Genomic DNA, 21973 nt, shown 5'->3' with positions numbered 1-21973 from the left:
TTCGCTTTGATGATGCGAAGGCTCAGAAGCTTATCACATGCTTATGTTTGTCTAGGAATGCACATATATTAGCTGCTAATATTCAGCCTCAGCCAGCGGGAACAGCTACTTATCGTTTATCCTTTAACCTCATAACACAGTTTTCACAGGCTTATGGGCTTATGTCCAAGAATAAATAAAAATATTTTTATTCACAATAGCTAAGCTAAAGTTCAATTTTTAAATAATTACTCCAATAAGCCTAGTGACGGAAAGGCAGAAGTGGCATTTCACTGCATAACAACAAAGGTATTACTCAGTGGTATTCAGCACACTTATCTGTCTTTCAAAGCTGGTCACAGAAAAAATTTAATCACATATGATTGATCGATCTAAGTTTTTAAATCCTTTACCGGAAAGGGAATACAGTTTAAAATCTAAGTGACGTGTGTTATAATTCTAGCAATTCAAAAGTTGATATTAAAGTCAATCAGTTTTGGGTCATCCCTATCATCAAGCAAGCAAGCAAGCAAGCAAGCAAACAAGCTGTCCAGAATAAGGAATAAAAGTAGGCATCAAGTCACTCACACACACACACACACACACACACACACACACACACACACACACACTCACATATTAGGTAAGTGAGCATCATAAATAAGAATGACTTAATCAATTTAAATTTTGACTACAGAAAATAATAAGCTGAAAAATTATAGACCAATATTTTATATTTATATTTTCAATATCATATATATGGATTAATTCTACCTAGAGCAAAGTATGTAGAATATATTATTTATCATTTTCAACAGAACATGCAGATTTTATAAATTCAACGTGAATTGCCTGAGATTTTCATAAAGAGATGAAAATGGAATATTTTCAGCTATAAAGAAGACGGAAAAGCTGTCATTTACAGTGAAGTGGATGTAATTGGAAGACATTATGTTAAATAAACAAGTGGGGCACTGAAAGACAGCTACCACATTTTCGCTCATATGTGGAAGCTAAAAGAAGCAGACCTGGAAAAAAAACTAACTGATTATTAGAGACCAAAGAGGGTGTGGGTCAGGAAAGTGAAAAAGTGCTGTATGGGTTTCCTGAGTGTGCAAGAGGAACTAATAGAAATACCATGCTACAACCCGTTTTGTGTACAATTAATAGGTGGTAATAAGGCACTTCTAAATGAGTGTATTTTCCATTAGAAAATAAATTAGCACTTGTCTATATGCATAAAAAACATTAATCAACCATTCAGATTCAGGAAGCAGTCATTCTGATTCACTGTATTATTATTAATTCACTGCAGTGGCAGAATACGTCTGAAAATATAGAAATATGAAGTTAAGGTACATAGAACAACAGCACTTATACAAAACATAGTATAACAACTCAGACAATACATTTTCGGTATTCAAGTGAGAGAGTTGGGCTTAAAATGCTTGCACATGCTTTCACGTACAGACTGACACAGTGCACCATTCCATGTATATTGTGAAATTCTATGATAAGGAATTATGTCATCGGTCATAGTTTTGTAATAAGAATTATCACATGATGCTTTTGCTAGTGGTGACATTGTTCCAATGGTATGAAGGAAAAGCTATGCTTTTAAACGAGTGTCCTCATTTTCGCACAACTTAAAAAATGAAATACAGATAATAAACGTTAAAGAAGACTTTAAAACACTATTGAGGTGAAACCCGAACCAGTGAAAGTGAAAGGAGTTCAAAGTTAGGTAGTGAGAGTTAGAAATGTCAACAAAAAGGCTCAGACATTCAAAGCTGACCAGAATAGCACTCAAAGGGAAGAGACATAATTAATGTGCTTTCTGAAGTATGCTGTGGAGTCCATGCATCAAACACAATGCTATTTAATTATCAGAACAGTAAGACATATTCCCTTGAGACACTACATTTAATATATTGCTACCAAATAAAGCCTGACATATCTTTTCTAGCGCCTGTAATTTCTTTCTAATCGCTTTTATAAGTTTTGGCCTTGAATTGCTCTATACTACCATTAATTACAAAGAACCCAGAGAAGTCAAGGGAGACTTTCAAAAAGAAAGGAGCTGTTCCTAGGAGGAATCACGCTGGAGTATCAAACTAATAAAAGACTTAATGTTTGACAGTACTCAAATTAAAATAAATCCCTTGACATATATCAGTCTAACTTACAAAACAACATATTTTTTAATGGTGCACTTTATTTAGTGTTCCCATGTAGGCTGTGTTAATGAAATCAATTGCATGCGTCTTTGTAATTAGTAACATTTAATAATAAATAATCTTTCTGGATATCTATTGTTTCTTTTTCAATGCAAAATTATACCTACAAGTTCTTATACATACTATTGATGTTGCTAAATTACAAAAAGAGTTCATTCAATGACGATATTGTAACAACATATAATAGCTCATTTAAATGTGACTCCAGTGTTTAAATAAATTAATTTGAATTACTCACGTTGTCTACAGCATATCCAGGAGTGTATGTGGTGGATGCTCTTTCCTTGTGATTTTCAATTTTGATATCAATCACATCTTGATGGAAGAGATTAATTAAACTGGATAATGTTGACAGTAAAATGTAACTCATAGAACATTGATCCATGGCAAGCTAATGACAGTAGGGTGTTTTCTTACATACTCATTTATTTAGCAGTCCCTACATATATTTAAACTTCACTTTAGGCGATGCTTTGTTCATACATGTAACTCAACTTAATCCTTCCCAATGTGTGAAAAAAAACAATTGCTTCATTAGTTCAGAAAGTATTTTTCTAGTACTTTGTCTCTGGTTAGAAAATGAAAGGACAAAATAAAATGTAGAAAGGGAGATAATTTCTAACATATTAGGTTCCTGAAGCTGTGTGACAAAGAGTATATACCATGCACTCTCCGTGAAAAAATTGTATGTCAGCCAAATATCTGAAATTCAAATAATGCAGGGCTGTATATTGCCTACAGGTACAAGAACATCCTTGGGGCTGGAGAAATGGCTCAGTGGCTGACTGCTCTTCGAAAAGTCCTGAGCTCAATTCCCAGCAACCACATGGTGGCTGACAACCATCTGTAATGGGATCTGTTGCCCTCTTCTGGTGTGTCTGAAGACAGCTTCACTGTACTCATATACATAAAATAAATAAATCTTTTAAAAAAAGAGCATCCTTAATATGTCTTTTTGATTCGCTGGCTATTGGCATTCAATGGTATCAGTATTAGTCCACTCTCTCCTTCAACTTTCAGATTGGCTTCTCCTCTATATGCATTTGCCATAAGGATAGGTAACTTCCTTCTTCCTCTATCTTCAGTTTGCATCTCCTTCTTTCTATCTCTGCACCTCACATCGTTAATCATATCTGTAGATGTTATTTACCAAATAAATTAACATCAAAATTACAGAGGACATGCATAGATCTTCTAAGAAACCACAATTCAAGCCATCTGCAAGTTCTAAAAATTTGTATACGAATGATAGCTAAATATATAAACACGTGCTGAATATAAAGATTTAATAATTTTCTAACTATTGAGAAAAATGAAGGACTAACACAAACTTTAGGAAGCACATGAAGTCAAGAAAATTTATTCAAAACAGTTGAGGAAAGGCAAGTAATTCATGCAAAACTGAAGATAAAATATAGGCAAAAATTTAGGGAAAGAAAGATTAAGATTTCTCATGGAAATTTCCTGAAATGCAAAGTGGTTGAAGCCAGAGCTTTGTCAGGGAGTGCTAAGAGGCCGTGCATGACTTCACATCCAGTATTGTTTGATTAAGCTGTACTGGAGAGTCAAACTTTATTTAATAATAAATAATATATTATTTGTTAATATATTATTTTATACTAATAGTATAAAAGATTGATAGTTGGTGGTAACCAACTATTTTTAGTGCTATTCATAAACAACTCTGGACTTTTTAAGAATGGACTTGTAGAGTTTGGAAAGCTAGAGTACCAAGGAGAAGCATCCCCTTTAAAAATTCAAGTCAAGTATTTACACTGGTCCTAACTGGAGAGTGATATGGGTGCTAAAGAGATATGAAGGGAAGGAAAAGAGGCACAGAAGAAAGAGCTATTTAGTAATCCACTGAACCTAAAACAACAAGACTTAGTGCCCAACTATGATGTTTAGACCTTGACCTTTGATAAATGGCAGTGCCCTTCATTCATATTAGAGATGTGGAATGAACTTAGGGAGTGGAAGTGGGTGATTAATTTAATTCAGACATCTAAAGTTTAAGTTATCTAGATTTAGAATTTGGGCTCCTTTATAGATATGCTTTTAGGAGAGAAATGTCAATAGAAAGTAATAATTTATGAGGCAACTTACATCTACATACTGAAGTCATGAGGAGTAGTAAAAGATGCCTAGGGAGAGATTAGAACATTAAGTGGTAATTGTTCAGGTCCTCTCTAAACACACAGATACACAGAGAGAGAGAGAGAGAGAGAGAGAGAGAGAGAGAGAGAGAGAGAGAGAGAGAGAGAGAGGGAGAGACACAGAGAGAGACACAGAGAGAGACAGAGACACAGAGAGACAGAGACACAGAGAGACAGAGACAGACACAGAGACAGAGAGACAGAGATAGAGACAGAGACAGATACACAGACACACAGAGACCCATAGACACACAGAGACACATATATTAGTGGGAGAAAGCTTAGCTTTAAATATTCATGTGAAGGTTGGATCGTAGATTAAAAGACTGAAATAGTGTGTTGTTTTTTCTAAGAAAAGTTGTAATGTACAGTCTGAATAGAGGATTCATTTATATCTTAACCCCAAAGACAGTTTTGCATAATGACAAGAAAAAAGCAGGATACTGGAAAGCACCCAAACAAATGCTGTTGCTTTCTGGTTTTTGTTGTTGTTGTTGTTGTTGTTGTTGCTGCTGCTGTTGTTGTTGTTTTTTACCTTAATGTCTTAGTTCTCTCTCTTTCTCTCTGTCTCTGTCTCTGTCTCTGTCTCTCTCTCTCTCATTGTCTCTCTCTCCTTTTCTCTCTCTCCTTTCTTCCTCTGTTCCCAAGTCTTACTGGCTGGCCTCTTTCTCTCTCTTTTCTCTCTGTCTTTCTCTGTCCCCTTCCCCCTTTTCAGGTACCTTTCCACTGTTCCTTCCTTCCCCTACTCATGTGATAACCCTTTTTATGCAAAAAAGTCTTAGTTCTCCCAATATGAAAGTAACATATTCCTCATGAAGAGTGAAGCAAGGTTGCTGGTTCAACACAACCACAAAGATGTGCTGGGAAATTTGAGTGGAGAAAGATGGTTGGCAAAAGCAGCTCTGGAAAGCAGGAGAGAGGCATGGAAACCTAGAGTCATCCTGGAAGATGGTGTGAGTTTTATTCTGCTAGTTGACATTTTGAGTTTACAAAAAGTGGTTTTATTTGTTTGGTTCGTTCATGGTGACAAATCTAAATCATACTGATGCCTTTGCTGCATAGTTTGGGATCCAGATACAACTCCCAATCTTACAAGCAACTCAACTGAGAGAATTGGCATAAAACTAAGGTAGCAACATTTCCCTGGGTATATATCTTTCAATAACTAAAAGCACCTTTGACGGAAGTTTTCAAGATAAAAGAACCTCCCATTCTCAAAGTATTTCAAGAGTTTGTCTATTCATTGGGCCAATTACTGATCAAATTAGGCCTCGGGGAACATTACTTTTTCAAGAAAATTTCAATAGGTAAAGAGGATTCTGAGGAGAAAAGGGGGGATGTAGAAGAAAAACTGCTAGTTTTCCAGACACACTTGACACAAACTCCATTACTGTCCTTGACAAACATTTTCATGATAGAACTCAGTAACTTTGGTTTGGAATGGTAATAAGCTTCAAAAACCTGTTTTCTCTTTAAACTGGTGAAAGAAAATTTAAAAGTTCCTTCAGAATTTATGAAAGTAGACAGTTTTATTCATTTTTTGTTATTCTAACACTAGTCTGTTACATTATTAAATCGAGGAAATTGGACAGACTGTAGAAGAGAAGAATGTTTATCTCCACCACACATTGAGTTTTGTAGCTTTTCATTTCTCCTTCTAGCCTATTTTTTTCTTGAAAGCACTAGAAGAGGGAGTTAGCTACATATTCACTGTCATATGGCCTGTAATGTAATAGTGCAAGCTTCTATAGAGCAGAGGGCACCTTCAAAAGGACAAAATGGAAGCCTAAGGAATGGGAAAAATATTTAGCAATTGCACATCTGACAGAGGGCCAATATCCATAATATATAAAGAACTCAAGAAAGTAGACATCAACAGAACGAATAATCCAATTTTTAAAATAGGGTACACTTCTAAACAGAGAATTCTCAACAGAGGAATATCTAATGTCTGAAAAGCACTTAAAGAAAAGTACAACATCCTAAACCATTAGGGAGATAGAAAGCAAAACTGAGATTCCATCGTATGCCTGTGAGACTAGCTAAAAGACACACATGAGAGCTTATATGCTAGAGATATGGAGAAAGCAGGACACTCGTCTATTGTTGGTAAGAGTGTGAGAGTGCATATCCATTTTTAAAATCAATATTGTGAATTCTCAGAAAAATGGGGAAATAACCTACCTCAAAAGCCAGCTATACCACTCCTGGGCATATCCCAATTGTTGCCCTGCCATACCACAAAGACACTTGCAGCATCTTTATTCACAGTATTTAGAAACTTGAAACAAGCTAGAGGTCCCTCAGCAGAAGAATGGATAAAGAAAATTTTATATATGTATTACTCAGTTATTAAAAGCAATGACATGACAGAATTTGCCAGCAAATCGATGGGACTAGAAAAGATTATGCTGAGTGAAGTGACGCAGACTCAGAAAGACAAACATGGTATATACTTCTTCATAAGCAGAAATCAGCCATAGAGTACAAGATAACCATCCTGAAATCCACAGACACTAAGAAGCAAAGTAACAAGGAAGAGCTCAAGAGGGGAATGTGTGAATCTCACTGAGATAGATGAACACAACAGACTTCATGGGTGGATGGTGAAAGGGGAATGGACAGGGTTGGGGTTTGGGATGGGAACTGGAGAGATCAGGTGAGGAGGGCATCTCTGGACAAGCTAGAAACATAGGGCAAATGCAAATTTACAGTAACTGATGAGGTGACCCTAGTTAAGATTCCTAGCAAAAGTGGATACAGAGCCCAGAGTGGCCATCACCTGTATCCAGGCAAGACTTCCAATACAGGGACTGGGACACCATCCCAGCCACAAAACCTTCGTCCTACAATTCACCTTGCCTACAAGATGTACTTCCGTAAAGGTAGCACAAGGTTATGAGAGTGGCCCAACCAATGACTGATCTATCTTGAGACACATGCCATGAGAAGGAGCTCAACTCTGATTTTGCCCAAAGGGCCAGGAACAAGTGTCTAGAAAGCGCAGACATATGATAGAACCAGAACGAAATGATGCCTAATGGTATTCCAATGGTATTCTCTACACTCTTAGATTGCCAGTTAGTTTAGTCTGAGCCTTCGCCCAGCAACTGATGGAAACAGATGCAGAGACACAAAGTCAAACATTAGGCAGAGCTTGAGGAATCCTGTAGAAGAGTGGGGAGAAGGATTATAGGAGCCAGAGGGCACTACATGGGAACCCACAAAATCAACTAGCCTGGTCCCAGATAGACTCAAGAAGACTGAAAGGCCAACCAGGAAGCCTTCAAGGGCCTGGCCTAGGTCTCCGGTCCATGTCCATATATTACAGTTGTTTAACTTCTTCTTCTTGAGGGGTTTTTAAAGGTGGGAGCAAGAGCTGTCTCTAGCTCTGTTGTCTGCCTTTGAGACCCTTTTCCCAACTGGATTTTCTTGTCTAACTTTAATAGACAAGGAACTTTAATGCAACTTGGTATGCCAGGACTGGTTGATATATCTGTGAGTCTTAGTCTTTCTAAAGAGAAACTGAGGAGTGGATGGGTGGAGGGGAATAGAGGAGGTAAAAGGAGGCACTGGGATGAGAGAAGGGAGGGGAAACTGAGGTTGGAGCATAAAATAAAGTAAAACAAAAAGTTGACCTGATCCCCTCCCCCCAAAAAAGATTAATAAAACACTTGACCTGAAAGTCACTGCTGACACTATTCTTTGGTGGTCACTATTCTTTGGTGGTTTGATGTTATGACAAAATTGTAAAAAGATTGTTTATTTCCATGGGGGCAGAATGCTTACTGAGAAATTAATACTAAGAGCAAAGACAAAAAACAAAAACAACAACAACAAAAAAAAAACAACAAAAGAAAACCACAAGACCCAAAAAACTAAAAATGCATGTGAAAAGGGTGGTCATCAAATTAGTATCATTGCTGAATGTATATTCTGATATTCTGGGAAGAGTTTAATTCTTCCTGGGAATCAAATTAACCGAGACACATAGACTATCTAGTTCTGTGAGTCCTTCTAGGTAAGTAACTTTGTTTCTGTGTTGGCTACCTAAAAATAAAAAAGAGTGAAGCAACAATTAAAATAATTTCAAAATGCATCTAAAAATCAACCATACACAACATAAAACATACAAAGAAGATATCAATTTTATGGTGATTCATGAAATGAAGGCTATAGAAACATATTACTTTGTTGTCAACCTGTGTTCTGAGATTTGCTATAAGAGTAAAAATGTTAAATCACTTACTATGTACAACCCACTTTGATAAACATGTATATATTACCTCAATTTTACCTTGATGTCAACTTGACCAAGCTTGCATAATCACATGACCAATTTAGAAATGGGATGGCTAAGGCTGGGGCGATGGCTCAGCTGTTAAAGTCTAGGCTCACAACCAAAAATATGAGAAGTAGGATGGATAAAAGGGAAATATGCTTACACTGCAGACCACAGAACTAGGTAAGTGGTGGAGTTGACACTGAAACTGGAACACATGCCTTTAGCTTCCATATGCTTAGCTATTCTGCATATTGTACAGTTGTTACATATATGTTCTTACGTGTACTTGTCTCAGAATTTCAAACAAACTTGAATTATATGTGAAAAGTATTTACTATCAACACTAGATATTGGTGGAATAATCAGGAATAATCACTAAGTGGCTAATAAGTACTTTTGCAAACATCTACATTTGTATATAGAACTAGAACATTGCAAATACCATGTACTTTGATGATTCAAAAACAGTGTTACTTTTTGAAGATCAATAAATATTATCCTAAAGTTTATGATTAAAGTCCATTGCTTTTTGCTCTTATTATAAGCATACTATTATGTGGATCATTGATATGCTATATGAGATTCTTGGGAATCAATGCCATTATTATCTCAGTTTATTAGTGAATGCTATCATCTCTCCATGTCCTACTTCCTAAACTTAAGTACACTTTTTGTTTTTACTTACACTCTGTATATCTGGTCCATGTCTCACTTATTTTTACAAACTTCTTTGACTTATTGATAAGATGGTTGTATAGCTGGAATTGGACTACAAATAAATATTAAAAAGCATTGATTTATTTTACCTCTTCTAAATTCTGTCTTGAACACGCATTAATTGTAAAACAATTTAGTGCAGCTCTATACTACAGATGTGGATTAACCTTTCTTAACTAATAGCAAATTAGAACTAATCTGTTCAACACTGTGCATTTCCTTAAGAGCCTTCACAGTATCATAGACAAAGTGCCCATTAAGTATTTTATCAATAGTAATCGGACAAATAGAAATTATACTGTATTGTATCCTCAATATGTTTATGCAATATGTGAAGTTTTAATAAATGTAATTGATGCTCTATAAACTCAGAATAGTTATAGAATATGATTTAGTAAGGTTTGCTTAATATTTTCTAGGTATCTAAAAATGTTTACATAGGAAATCATTTGATTTTCACAACTACTAATAAATGAAGTAATCTTTGTATCTCCAAATTATCAAACCGATATTCAAGAAAGTTCCTTGTGCCGAGTGATATTCTTTTGTAAGGGGAGAGTCGGACCTTTGAACTTGGGTGTGTCTGAGCCTACCTCACACTAACTCTTGCACCTTGTAATTTGTTTAGGTTGGTGAAGTTTCTGGCTGTCTTCCCTGGTTACCTTGCCATTGTGCTCAGACAATGTCATTCTCTCGCCTTTTAAATGTGGTTCACTCACTCAGGAGGAAAATTATCAGTGCAATAATTGTTTCTTTGTTCTGTAAATACCACTTGTATCTCCAATTAACTGTTTAAAATGCTAAGACTTGACTAGAATGCAAAAACTTTTATTCATCCTCTACCTCAATGGGAAAAATTTTTATAAAAATAGCTATAGTATATTGATAGCTTCCACCTGTTTTATATTTGTTTTTATTTTATTTTGTTTGCTTTTTACTTTTTTAAATTAAGCAATGTAATAATTTCATGACCAAAAATTCAGGAAGAACTGGAAACATAGTTCTTCAGTTCTTACTAGTAATTAAAGCAGAAGAGATATCTCAATGTGATTTCATTTTAAAAGGAAATGAGGGTGGCTTCTTTAAAAAATTTTTTTCACTTTTAAATTATTTCAGGATAGTACGTCAGAAAGAATTTCAGTTAACTTTTGTGATGAACAATATGACATCAACTACCTGTTCTTGAAAATTAGTCAAAACAAGAAAAACTTTGTATTTTCTAGATCCCCTTTTGTTTACTCAGTAATGCTCTTCAGTTGGTTTAACCCATCAGTGAGTGACATCGCTTTTCTATTTCATCCTTACAGGGGAAAGCATTTGTCAACTTTTGCTGTGCAAACACCAACGGCCTTGTTAAAGGCAATGTTTCTTATCAATAGCCACAATATGATTAACAATAATAAACACCTGTAGTGCCTGCTTCAACCCTTAGTATGTTAAAAATTGAATCCTCACTGTATCATTACAAGAAAGGTATCATCATACCTACTGTTCTTATAGGAAAGTTGGTCTGCAGAAGATCCATGGAGAGTCAGACATCACAAAGTACTAAGTTAGGGAACGGAATCATACTAACCTAAGTTTATTCGAAGCTTACATAATGCCCTGCTAAAAGAGAACAAAAAAAATTTTGGGAAAGTGCTTATCTCTTCCCCTTCTAAGTCAATTTATACATTCCTACTGGGGAAAAGTCAAAAATAAGAGGAAATAACATCCACCTCATTTAAAATTGAACGACAGCCTTGTCAATTTGGTCATTTTAATGTGACAAAAAATATTCAAAATTATTACAATAACTGCCTCTGGCTTTCTAGATTCAAGAGCTGAAATACTATTCCATGAGTACTTGGATGCTTGAAATGATTTAAGTCTGCCTTCCTGGCCCCCATTGTGATATCAACACTGCTTACAAGAGTTTGTAGCTGCCAGCACACTGTATGGAAACCACAACTGTTTTAATATTAGGACCTTAATGTTATAATTAACTGTAAAATCTGTACGGCCTCTAGCATCTTAATCCTTTTTTGATTTTCTTTTTTGCTAGATGCAACACAGTTCCAGCGACAGATGCTTTCGCTGTGTTTTTCTTAGACTGTCCCAGATTTACATTAACAATATTTGAATGGTGTTTCAGATTTGATGAACAGCTCATTATGAGGGTAAAGCACAGGAAAAACAAGAAACTCCAGTAGTCAAAATGGGGTAGAAACTGAAACAGTTTGCCATATGCAAATCTTCATAGTGAGACCATAAGTGGGTCACACGGCTAATCCAGCCTTCATTCTTCATCGGTGATATTGGAAGTAAAATGTTAATATATGTTTAATCCTTTCTCTTCTACCACCTTGTGAATGTCTTAGACATAGACACTAATGCATTACTAGAGTGGTGAAGGGAATGGCGTCGATCATTTGCAGATGCTCTACATGTTTATAAACTTTAAATAGACTCATCTACTGTATGTTCTCCATCACATGCCGGCTCTTTGTTTGTTCTGTTCTGCTGCCATTCATTCATGCATAACAATTCCACGTTGAGACCGTCTTGGAATCCACAGATTTAGTGTGTGGCGATAGACTTGGTAAGGACCACAAATGTCTGGTTATTAGTGGATTATTTTTCTCCTTACTGAGATCCTCCTAGCATCCCAAAAATGTTGGGTTCTAGGTGAGTACTATTGAAATCATGTACACACATATGAAGAGCACAATCTCAGCCTCTCATGTCGCTTCAAGGATCCTAATATCCTTCTCTTAACCATAAGTAAGCCAAGAAAAAAGGCATTGCATCAGAAATGTACCCACATTTCATTCCAAACACTTCTAGATGGGGGCATTCCTTTATCTCACTTTAACTCTTAGCTTCTGCTGTGAGATGAGTCTAGACATCCCCTTGATAATTGTATTGGTATAAAATACTTATGAAGAGACAAGAGATGAAAATTTCCTAAATGTCGTCATGGCTACTCCTAACAATTTACTCAATGTGCTTCTGCGTGTATCTTAAATTCCTCAGCCTTTCTCATCCCCTGTATATTACAGCTCAATTCGGTTCCTATTACAGTACTCATTTGAGACAGAATAAGTGATTTAGCATAAGCAGGCGTAACTCAAAAATGAGAAGAGACAAACCTTTTTTTCTTCCTTCCTCCCTTCTTCCTTCCCTTCCTCCCTTCCTTCCTTCTTCCCTCCCTCCCTCCCCCCTTCCTTCCTTCCTTCCTCCCTTCCTTCCTTCCTTCCCCCTTCCTTCCTTCCTTCCTTTCTTCCTCCCTTCCTTCCTTCCTTCCTTCCCCCCTCCCTTCCTTCCTTCCTTTCTTCCTCCTTTCCTTCCTTCCTTTCTCCCTCCCTTCCTTCCTTCCTTCCTCCCTCCCTTCCTTCCTTTCTTCTCTCCTCCCTTCCTTCCCTCCTTCCTTCCTTCCTTCCTTTTTTCCTTCCTCCCTCCCTCCCTCCCTTCCTTCCTTCCTTCCTTCTTTCCTTCCTTTTTTGGAGCGGGTGGGTAACAGAGCACAGCAGCTCACAAGATCTCCCTTAGGGAATGTGATGCACTCACCGTGTACTGCTCCTCTGTGTCCCGGAAATAAATGCTTGTCACAGTGCTCCCCTGCTGCCACCCTAAAGTGACTCTGAATGAACTTCCCATAAATTAAAAAAAGCACCGTGCAACCTCGAATTTAAAATCCACATTACAGCTAATTAAAAACTGCTTGGATCAAATGAATGTATCGTTCCCCCTATATCATGTTAAGAGCAGACTATCCTGGTGCATAGTGAAAACTGTTAATTTTCGTTCTCTATCTTTAGTGTTGCCAATGTCTAGAAAGTTTGCTGGGAAAGGAACAAACATTTTGTTTGTTCAGACTTAGTAATTAACACAACAAACAAGCATGAAGCAGTTTTCCTATGCTGGGCACCAGTTATCTGATATGTTTATATTAAAGAGATAAAAATAAGCACACTCAGTTGAAGAAAATAATGTTCCCTGCAGGAAGGAAGGCTAGCCCTAAAATGATATTGGATGAGCTGAAAAAGCTGAAGATGTTTAACTCGCTCTTTCAGGAGAGGATATTTTGTGGAGGAAACTGAAGAGAAGCTATGCTAAGCACAGTCATAGGCTACATCGTCACCCAGTCACACAGAAAACAGATGACTGCCTCATAAAATTCCCACATCCACCATGGGAATCTCTTCGGACTTTATACAACTCATTCTATGTCAAACACAACAAAGCTTTTCTACTACTATAAATGCTGAAGTTAGTTAAATAAAACTAAAGAAGCACATGTGATCAAATGACTTAGACGGTCTAGTTAGGGGATTATTGTTGTATTGTTTTCTGTTTCCACATCTGCTAAAAACTCAGCACGAGCATCAGAAGCCACTTCATATTGTGAACAGTCTTTCTTGCATTATTTTTTTGCAACTCTTGTTTTTGACGTATTTTATGCTGGTTAACCTACTGAATATATTAAGAAATGAAAAGTTTAGGGGAGCCTTCCCACATGCACTTGAGTAAGTAATATAGACAATATAACCACGGGCAGTAGTTAACTCTAAGTTATTGCATTATTCTATATGTCACTGTTTTACATCACCGATGACCCAAAGTTGAATAAGAGATTGATGCAGTGTTAGCTTAAGAATAGCAGCATTTCACATAATTAAAAAGAAACACAAAATTAAGATTTATCACTTGACAATCACATATCTATCATTAGCATCTAAATACTATATTTAAAATCAATGAACCATTATTTATTGTACTGTACAGACATATTGTTTAATAATGTAACACACACTCTTTTTAATAAGAACAAATGACCAAATGAAGTAAAAAATATATTATGTAATCATAATAATGCAAAAGTATGTAAATACATTTCTTAAATCTTAAAACTCTTCAAAAGAGTTATTTTAAATATTTAATTTTAACCTTGTAATGTCCACTTGCTTGCATTTTATTAATGATTTATTTTATCAATCTTCTTTGGATTTAGGATGAAATGGGGGAAGCTGCAAAAATCTTTAGAAGAATAACTTGAAAATTCTTATGTACTTTGTTACATCTTTGGCAATCTGTACATTATTATGAATACCATATTTAAGATAAATCTACTACAAATGTAAACAATTTGTCATAACAGAGTATAATTTCAAAATATGTTAAATATTAAGTTCCAAAGGACGAAAGCACTTTTCTCCTGTTCCTTATACATTGCCCTCTCTAAATTCATCTTACATTGTGAAATAAATACAATTTAAATTAGATACTAGCTGGAAAGACTACATGTGTTGAAATCTGGCAAAAAGAAAAAAAATGAAACTTGACATTTAGGAAAGAGTCTCATGCTTTCATGGTTTAAAACTTTCTTAACTTGAGCTTGTTTCCTGCCACTTATTGTAAGAATTTATTTATTTTATTCTGTGCAGAGTCTCGACTGTTCTGAACAAGAACCACTGGTTGTTTCACATACAACAGCTGTGAAAATAGACCAGCTCATATCAGCATATGACGTGATCTGAATGGCCGCAGTCCTTAGTGCAGCCAGTGCCTGCAGTTGTATATCATTCTCATCCTCAGCATTTTACAATATTAAGATAAATGTTGTAACACGTGATTTCTGAAAAAAAATCTTTTTAAAATGAATTGCTGAATCTAAATAACACATCACATGTCACATTGAAATCCCATGTAAGCAGCCTATAGTATATCAATCACTGTTTAAATACAGACACATTAGCAAGAGAGTACACCCTAATGTCACATCATGAACTGTGTATACATATATACATATATATGTATATATATATATATGTTATCACAAGTTACTTTTGATTCAGTCACATTTACTAATTAACTTTTACTCATCTAAAAATTGCATAATGAAATGAACGTTCCATAGCAAATTTTTAACTGTAAGAAAGTGAAAGCCGTGACCTTGTTATTTGGTTTGAAGTGCTAAATTACATAAGAATATTTATCAAAATCTTATCAGTATCTTTTTTCCCTTATGGTGCTTTCAAACTCTTCTCTTGAATTTTTAATTTTACTATTTCTATCACTAGTATCAACATTATTTTCTAGGCTGTAAAAAACTTTCAGAAAGAACAGCAAACTGCTTTTCTGCCGCTTAAACCTTCCAGTTCCATCATTTTAGTACTGAAAACTAAGGATTAGTTTCATTGTCACAAGAGCCAAAATCAGGGAAACTTCTCTGGACATTCGTCACAGTTAAAAAGTAACTTTTTATGCTAATGGACAAACAACTTTCTCATTAAGCCTCAAAATCAATAGCCAACCTTTAAGTTGTTCCAATCTCATTAATAAGATTAATTAATTAGTAGTTCATTTTAACTATCCTAGAAAATTCTTCAGATTGTATTACTAATTAGTGTATAATAACAAAATAGTTTTTATTTTCCTAATTTGATGGAAACTTTAGTAGAAATACATTGACTATTACTATTAACATTATTCTTCTTTGGAGAAAAGATTTGGAAAATGCGAGATCAATAGGTGGTGGTGAGTTCACATCCAAAGCTCCCATCTTCTTCGAGTATTTTAGAATGACAAAGCCCATAATACTTCAGTCTGAAGCTAAATTTCAACTAGGAAACATGATCAATCAAAGTATGTCAGCATTGTCTTTTCTAATTCCAATCCAATAAAAATCCAAATCATTTTGTCTTTTTTTAATAGTTCAGACCTTGATAATGAGTTCTTTTAAAAAAAAATCAGATCTCCTCCACTTAATTCACAACTATCTTATCACTGCATAAATACAAATTTAAACTCTGTTAAGTACAGGTAAGAATATTCAATTGCTATACATACACATTGTTGCTGTCCAGAAGTGGATAAGTGGATAAGTGGAAAGGACTAAGTAGTCCCTTCCGTGTGAGGAAAGTACATAGAATAGGCAGGTGATGACCCATGAAATTAAGAATATTAATATTCCCAGACTAGAAAAGTATATTATTTTCATGAAGTAGGCTATAATCCCTTGTTCAAAGTTTTTCTTTTTTCAAAAATACATGTTATATTAAATAATTAGCAGAAATCCAACAATGAATTTCATTGTTGTGACAGATATTTGGCATCCTTTATCCTATGAAAGTTACTTGGACAGAGGGTTCACTCACACTGCAAACATATGCATGCTCATAGTTGCGTGCTAAGGAGAAGGAAAGCAAAATATCACACAGTCTGTTGTTTACCACATGAAAGAAAGCTTTTAGCAACAAAGTTATCAAACGTTGGAGGTGACATTCTTAATAGTTGCCTGTGCAGACTACAGAACCACATTAGCAACAGGGGAGACAAAAGACAAAGTATATATATATATATATATATATCTCACTTTAAAATCTGAAAACTTCGTTGGCCAGATGCACTTAGTGTAGACATGCACACAAGACAGAAGGCAGGAACCAACCCCTGTAATTTAAGTTGTACCAAACACACTTCTGCCTCTCTTCCACCCGCCTCATGTCAAAAATCAATCAATGACCAACTCACTGGAAGAGTTTACCTTCTCTCTTCTTAACCTTGAATTCTTTCTCATTTTGTGTTCTATTCACTCTGTCGTTACCTGCAAACAAGGACCTGCTCAAAGTCCAAAGTCCCCAAAGTCTCTGAATTCAGTCCTTTGAGAACTTGGGAGAAACTCCTCATACCTTTACTCTGTGCACCCCCAAGTAGTGCATACCTATTGCATTATCCTGCCACCCTTGCCCTGGCTGGTACTTACCTGATGTTCCGCGGGTTCTGCAGATTTCATCAGATGTTTATCCTTGTACAAAGACCAGAGACCAATGTTGGGCAGGAAAATTAAAGCCACAGTGAATAACAAAGTCATTTGCAGAAACCTTTTCTGTTTCCTCTTCATTGCAAATGATAACAGTGGAGAAAAGTTAGAGATGACTCCCAGACTGCTTCTTGTGTTTAATGCCAAAGTCCTTTCCTCTTTCCCGGGAAGCACCAGAAACTGAGGGGAAGCTACAAACTTTTGTTGTGTGCTCAGCACCAATCTGCAGGGTTCAGAGGGAGTTGGCCATCTGCAGAACAAACGCACAGTTACTTTCCCTCAGAAAACTATGACGACTGCATTATCTATTGGCTTAGAAATAAACGACTCAACTGAGGAAATCATTAAGTCTATTGACCTCCATTAATATAAAGCACTGGAGTAAATACGATCGTTTCATAGAATAATGATAAGTTATGAGGAAGTCAAGAGCATGCTAGATAGATCAGTAAATAGGAGGTGTTTGTCTGTCGCTGTTTGCCCACCATCCCCCGCCCTTAGTGTGGGAGGTCCGGGCTGTAGAGTCAGAGATTAAAAGCAAGAACTGAATGGGAGGGAGTGGCTTGGTCCAATCAAGTGTCTGAAAGAAAAGTGTCCGCTTTTGACATTGGCACATCACCTTCCTTATCTTCCCAGAACAGCTTTTCCTTCTCTTGCCTTGGGATAACCCACCTGAACTCAAGTTCAACTCCCTCTGGAGTCAGCTTGTCACTCAGGATCCAGGGACACCATAACCAGGTCAGAACTAGTTTGGATAGGGGTTCACAAACTCCTGGATCCTCATGCGCTGTCAGAACACTCCGCTGCAGGCAGCATCTAGGCGACCTGGGAACCTGGCAGAAAGGAGGCTACAGATGTCAGCAGAGTCCAGCCAGGAAGTGTAGGCGCAAAGATGTCCCTTCCTCGCGCAGTCCTGGGAATGAGATCCTCAGAGAAGTGTGTTCTCTGCCCATCAATCTAGTCCCCTTCCTGTGCCGACGCTCTCACGCTCCACTGTTCATGTTACCATTCTTTTCCAGCAACTGAACGAACCCAGCGAAGCATCACCAGCACCCCCAGGGCTGTATTTCCGATCTCCACTTCGCGTCAAGGGACGGATGGCAGGCGGCGAATGTCAAGTGTGACAGGGCTTTACAGGCAAGTGGGAGAGTGCGCGCTGAGGATGAGTGAGGATGGCGAGAACGCGCGTGGAGCTGGCACCCAGGCGGCCGCCTCCCGCTGGCTGTCTCCTGCCTGCTGGCGACGATACTGGTGTCTACCACGTGCGGGAGCCTAGAGGCCGGGAGGGGTGGGCGAGCCGCGGCAGGAAGGTAGTGGCCACTGCCTCCCGGCTGCCAGGTGCTATATAAACAAACCTGGAGGCTAGGGGGAAGGAAAGGAGGATGAAAGCAGAGAAGGAGAAATGGATTTGCAGCTCCGGGACAATCGGATCCTCTCTTCTCGGGTAATCTCGAACTGGTAGGCAGACCGGTTCATCTCTGAGCTCACCCGAAAGGCGCCAGGCCAGAAATTCCAGAGTCTAAGTCGCCCCGAGTGGGAGGGCAATGGAAGAATTCCTCCATGGTCCTGATCAGATCGCAGCGAGGCAGGCGCGGCAGCGGCAGCGGCAGCGACAGTGAGCAGAGGCAACCCAGTCTGGACTGGTCCCTGAGAGGAGGGTTCCCCCAGAACCTACAGCTCAAGCCAGGTACGTAGCGTGGAGAGAGGAAGAGGATCCCCACGCGTGGACCGATTTGCTAGCCGCAGCTTCCAGACAACACAGTGGAGAGCAGAGGCAGCTCCGCTGGAGTCCGCCAGCACCTGGGGCCCAGGTTAAGCTTTGGCTTCACTAACTGATGCTTCCCCGCCCTAGCATGCCTGCACCTCCTGCTGCTTATAGCTGAGAGGTCTGCCGGTCCCTGGCTGAGCTCACACACACCTCGCTGGTTAGCCAGAAACCTTAGAACTGAGTAAGTTTACCAGATGGGACCCTTCCTTCCCCGTAGAAAACTGATTCAACACACACAGGAAAACCTGTGGCCTCTCTAAGGAACCTGTGTGCCTGCCTGGCACAGGATCCAGAGCGCCTAACTCTCGGTGTGAACTTAAGTAAGGGGATGATTGGGCATGCCAAGCCGCGCGCAGCGTCAGTCTGTCCAGAGCCTCCCAAAACATCGTGATCACCTCTTTGTTACAGTCTAGAGGGTGATGCCCATATGCTTGAGATATAAAGACTACACTCCAGACGACCTTCTCCTTCATCCTCTTTTTTTCCTTCCGCCCTCTCTCTCATTTTCCTCCCACGCCTTTTTTTCTCTTCCCCCTGTCTTCTCTAGCCACCAGGGCTCTAGCCTCTCAAGATTCTGATTTGATCTTGGAGAGTTAAGCCTTAAACTCTTAAGGATATGCATTTAAGACAAAACAGACTGGAACAAAAAAAGATTGGCTGTTTGACTACACAAATAAAGCTTTATGTTGTAAGTACTTGTTCTCTGTGGATGACTTGCCATCTCAGAACAGTTTCAAAACACACTGAATCAATATTTTGAATGTGTCCTTTCTGTAAGTAAAAGAAGTTTCCTTTACGTTTTACACAGGTGCAATTTGAAAAATGCAGAGGGAAGAGGGTTTTATCACTGTTCCCAAACCACTCACAGTCACCTGACCAGTCACTTGAGTCGTTCTGCGTAATTTTCAAATCCCTTTCTTCTTATCTGAGTTAAAGGAGTTCTAGAACAGAAGAATTTGAAGGCATGTACTAGGGGAGAGGTATTTTGGAATAAATTAACAGGCAAGAAAAGGTGTTTGGAGAACTAAGGTTTATGGAATATTTCTTCACTTTTGGATACAGTTAGTACTGATGAATTGGAGGGGCTTAAAAGTGTTTTGCTATTAAATAATAAAAACAATATTTTAAGCAATACCTCTTCTTTTACTCCTTATCAAGAATCCTCAATCAGATGTAGCAATACGCAGATAGAATTATCTGCAATCCCGGGATGTGGAATTGGGTAACATGTCCCATTTAAGTGTCGGTAGATGAACCTGAATACAGTCTCCAGTCACAGATTAAAATTACCAACAGTGAGCATGTCTCATCATTTGTCTCGTGGCCAGTACACAAGGTAGACGCCAGAATAACATCTCTTTTAATGTATATTTATAAATATTATATAACATATATATGTTGCATATGCATATACATATATAACACATGTATGTTTTGTAACATTTTCATATCGTGTGTGTGTGTGTGTGTGTGCAAGTAGTATGCCAGTGAACTAATTGTAAGCCTCATGCCTGCAGAGATCATAAGAGGGTGTCAGATCCCCAAGAACTGGAATCATGGATAGTTGTTAGCTACCATACGGGTGCTGAGATTTGAACCTGGGTCTTCTGCATTTTTAAGGAAAGTGGTCTTAACTGCTAAGTCATCTCTCCATACTCCTAGATGACAACCATACTATAGTCACCTGAGTTTACAGTAGGGTTCCAGACCATCACTTTTACAACTTTCATTTATTAAACATTATTTATATAATTTCTCCTTTTTTCTTATGCTGTTCTTTTTTTATGTATAATTCTGTAACTATATACCAAAGTTATGTCAATCCTCAAAAATAAGGGGAAAAGCACAAAAGAATAGATAATTTAGCTTGAATCTTCCAAAACCTCCTAAATTATTGTTACTTTTATTGATTAATCCAGATTTATTTAATGCATGGATAGACTTAAATAATAATACTAGTTCTTACAACTTTAAGAAACATTTTGCCTTATACCTGGTTAATTACTGTGGTTTCTTTCCTTGTGATTCATATAACAGCTTCAGGTAGTAACAGCCCTATGTGCTTAGCAAGAGGCCAAGAACTCCCGGAACAGATTGAAGAAGACAGTTTGACTTTGAGTAACAATTGAAAGATAGAAGGAATGAAACCATTAGGCAGCTTTGGATGAGGTAAATAGGCTTTCTTTGCTCCTTACACCTCTGTAAATAGAAACTTTTGTGACTTAAAAATGTTTATTTTGTTTTCCTGATTCTGTTTTAGTTGCTCTGAACTGGTTACTTCTGCTTCACGGAACAATGATTAGAGTAACCTGGGTAAAGATGGCTAGCACTGGACAGAGGCTGTACTTTGCCATCTGAGAGGGACAATCTTAGTACAGTCTCATCCTCCGACATCTAGGCAGGATCCCAACAGGAATATCCCAAGCACAAATTGTCATGGAGGACAATGCCCACTTCTCATAACTAGTCCATTAGACTATGAGTCATCACAGTCTGATTCCCCAATGGTCAGAGCACCAGCCCAAGTTCCAGTACTTGGGAGGCAAAAGAAGAAAACCAATTGAGAACTCAAAGATTTCCTACAGAATGAATAACTGCCTTTAAAAATGATAGATACCAAAGCTATGTGACTAGAGTTCATCTGAAGGCCAATCAAATTACTAAGCAAGAGGATAGGGAGGAACAATGGACCAAGTTTATAACTACAGTCATGTGACATTATTGAATTGTGTTTGTGTCTGTATGCCAATATATATTTCTTGAGTTTTTTTCTTCAGTTCTTTGGGTTTTGTTTGGTTGTTTGTTTGGTTGTTCGAAGGGTTGCTTGGTTGGTTGGTTTTGTTTGTTTATTCCTATTCAATTAATTTGCTTTGTTCTTTTCATTTGAAAAAAAATCTTGTTTGTTCTTTTAAGACAGGTTTCTCTGTGGAGATCTAGGTATCCTAGACTTGCTCAGTAGAGCAGGGTGGCCTCATCTGCCTGCCTCTGTTAGCATTAAAGGTATACTCTTGTTTCTCTTCACATCAT

At 37.6% G+C, this 21973-nt stretch overlaps 1 protein-coding gene across 2 annotated transcripts in view; it reads right to left on the bottom strand.

The window, feature by feature from the left end:
* Galntl6 (polypeptide N-acetylgalactosaminyltransferase-like 6) overlaps positions 1 to 18820 on the bottom strand; it is a 1251036-nt gene extending 1232216 nt beyond the window's left edge. The window contains exons 1-2 of one of the 2 annotated variants that reach the window (XM_017600182.3): positions 17851 to 18820; positions 17122 to 17428 (exon numbers count right to left, since the gene is read on the bottom strand). In XM_017600182.3, coding sequence (XP_017455671.1) covers positions 17122 to 17259 — 138 coding nt within the window. In that variant the 5' untranslated portion in view covers positions 17260 to 17428; positions 17851 to 18820. Of the gene's footprint in view, positions 1 to 17121; positions 17429 to 17850 lie in introns of those variants that run through there. The other variant, NM_001135756.1, reaches the window with a different exon arrangement.
* Positions 18821 to 21973: the final 3153 nt, after the last annotated feature.

This window comes from Rattus norvegicus, chromosome 16 (genome assembly GCF_036323735.1).
Source record: "Rattus norvegicus strain BN/NHsdMcwi chromosome 16, GRCr8, whole genome shotgun sequence".
Lineage (NCBI taxonomy): Eukaryota > Metazoa > Chordata > Mammalia > Rodentia > Muridae > Rattus > Rattus norvegicus.
Note: the sequence above shows the minus strand (reverse complement) of the source record. Positions and strands in the feature narration are given on the sequence as shown.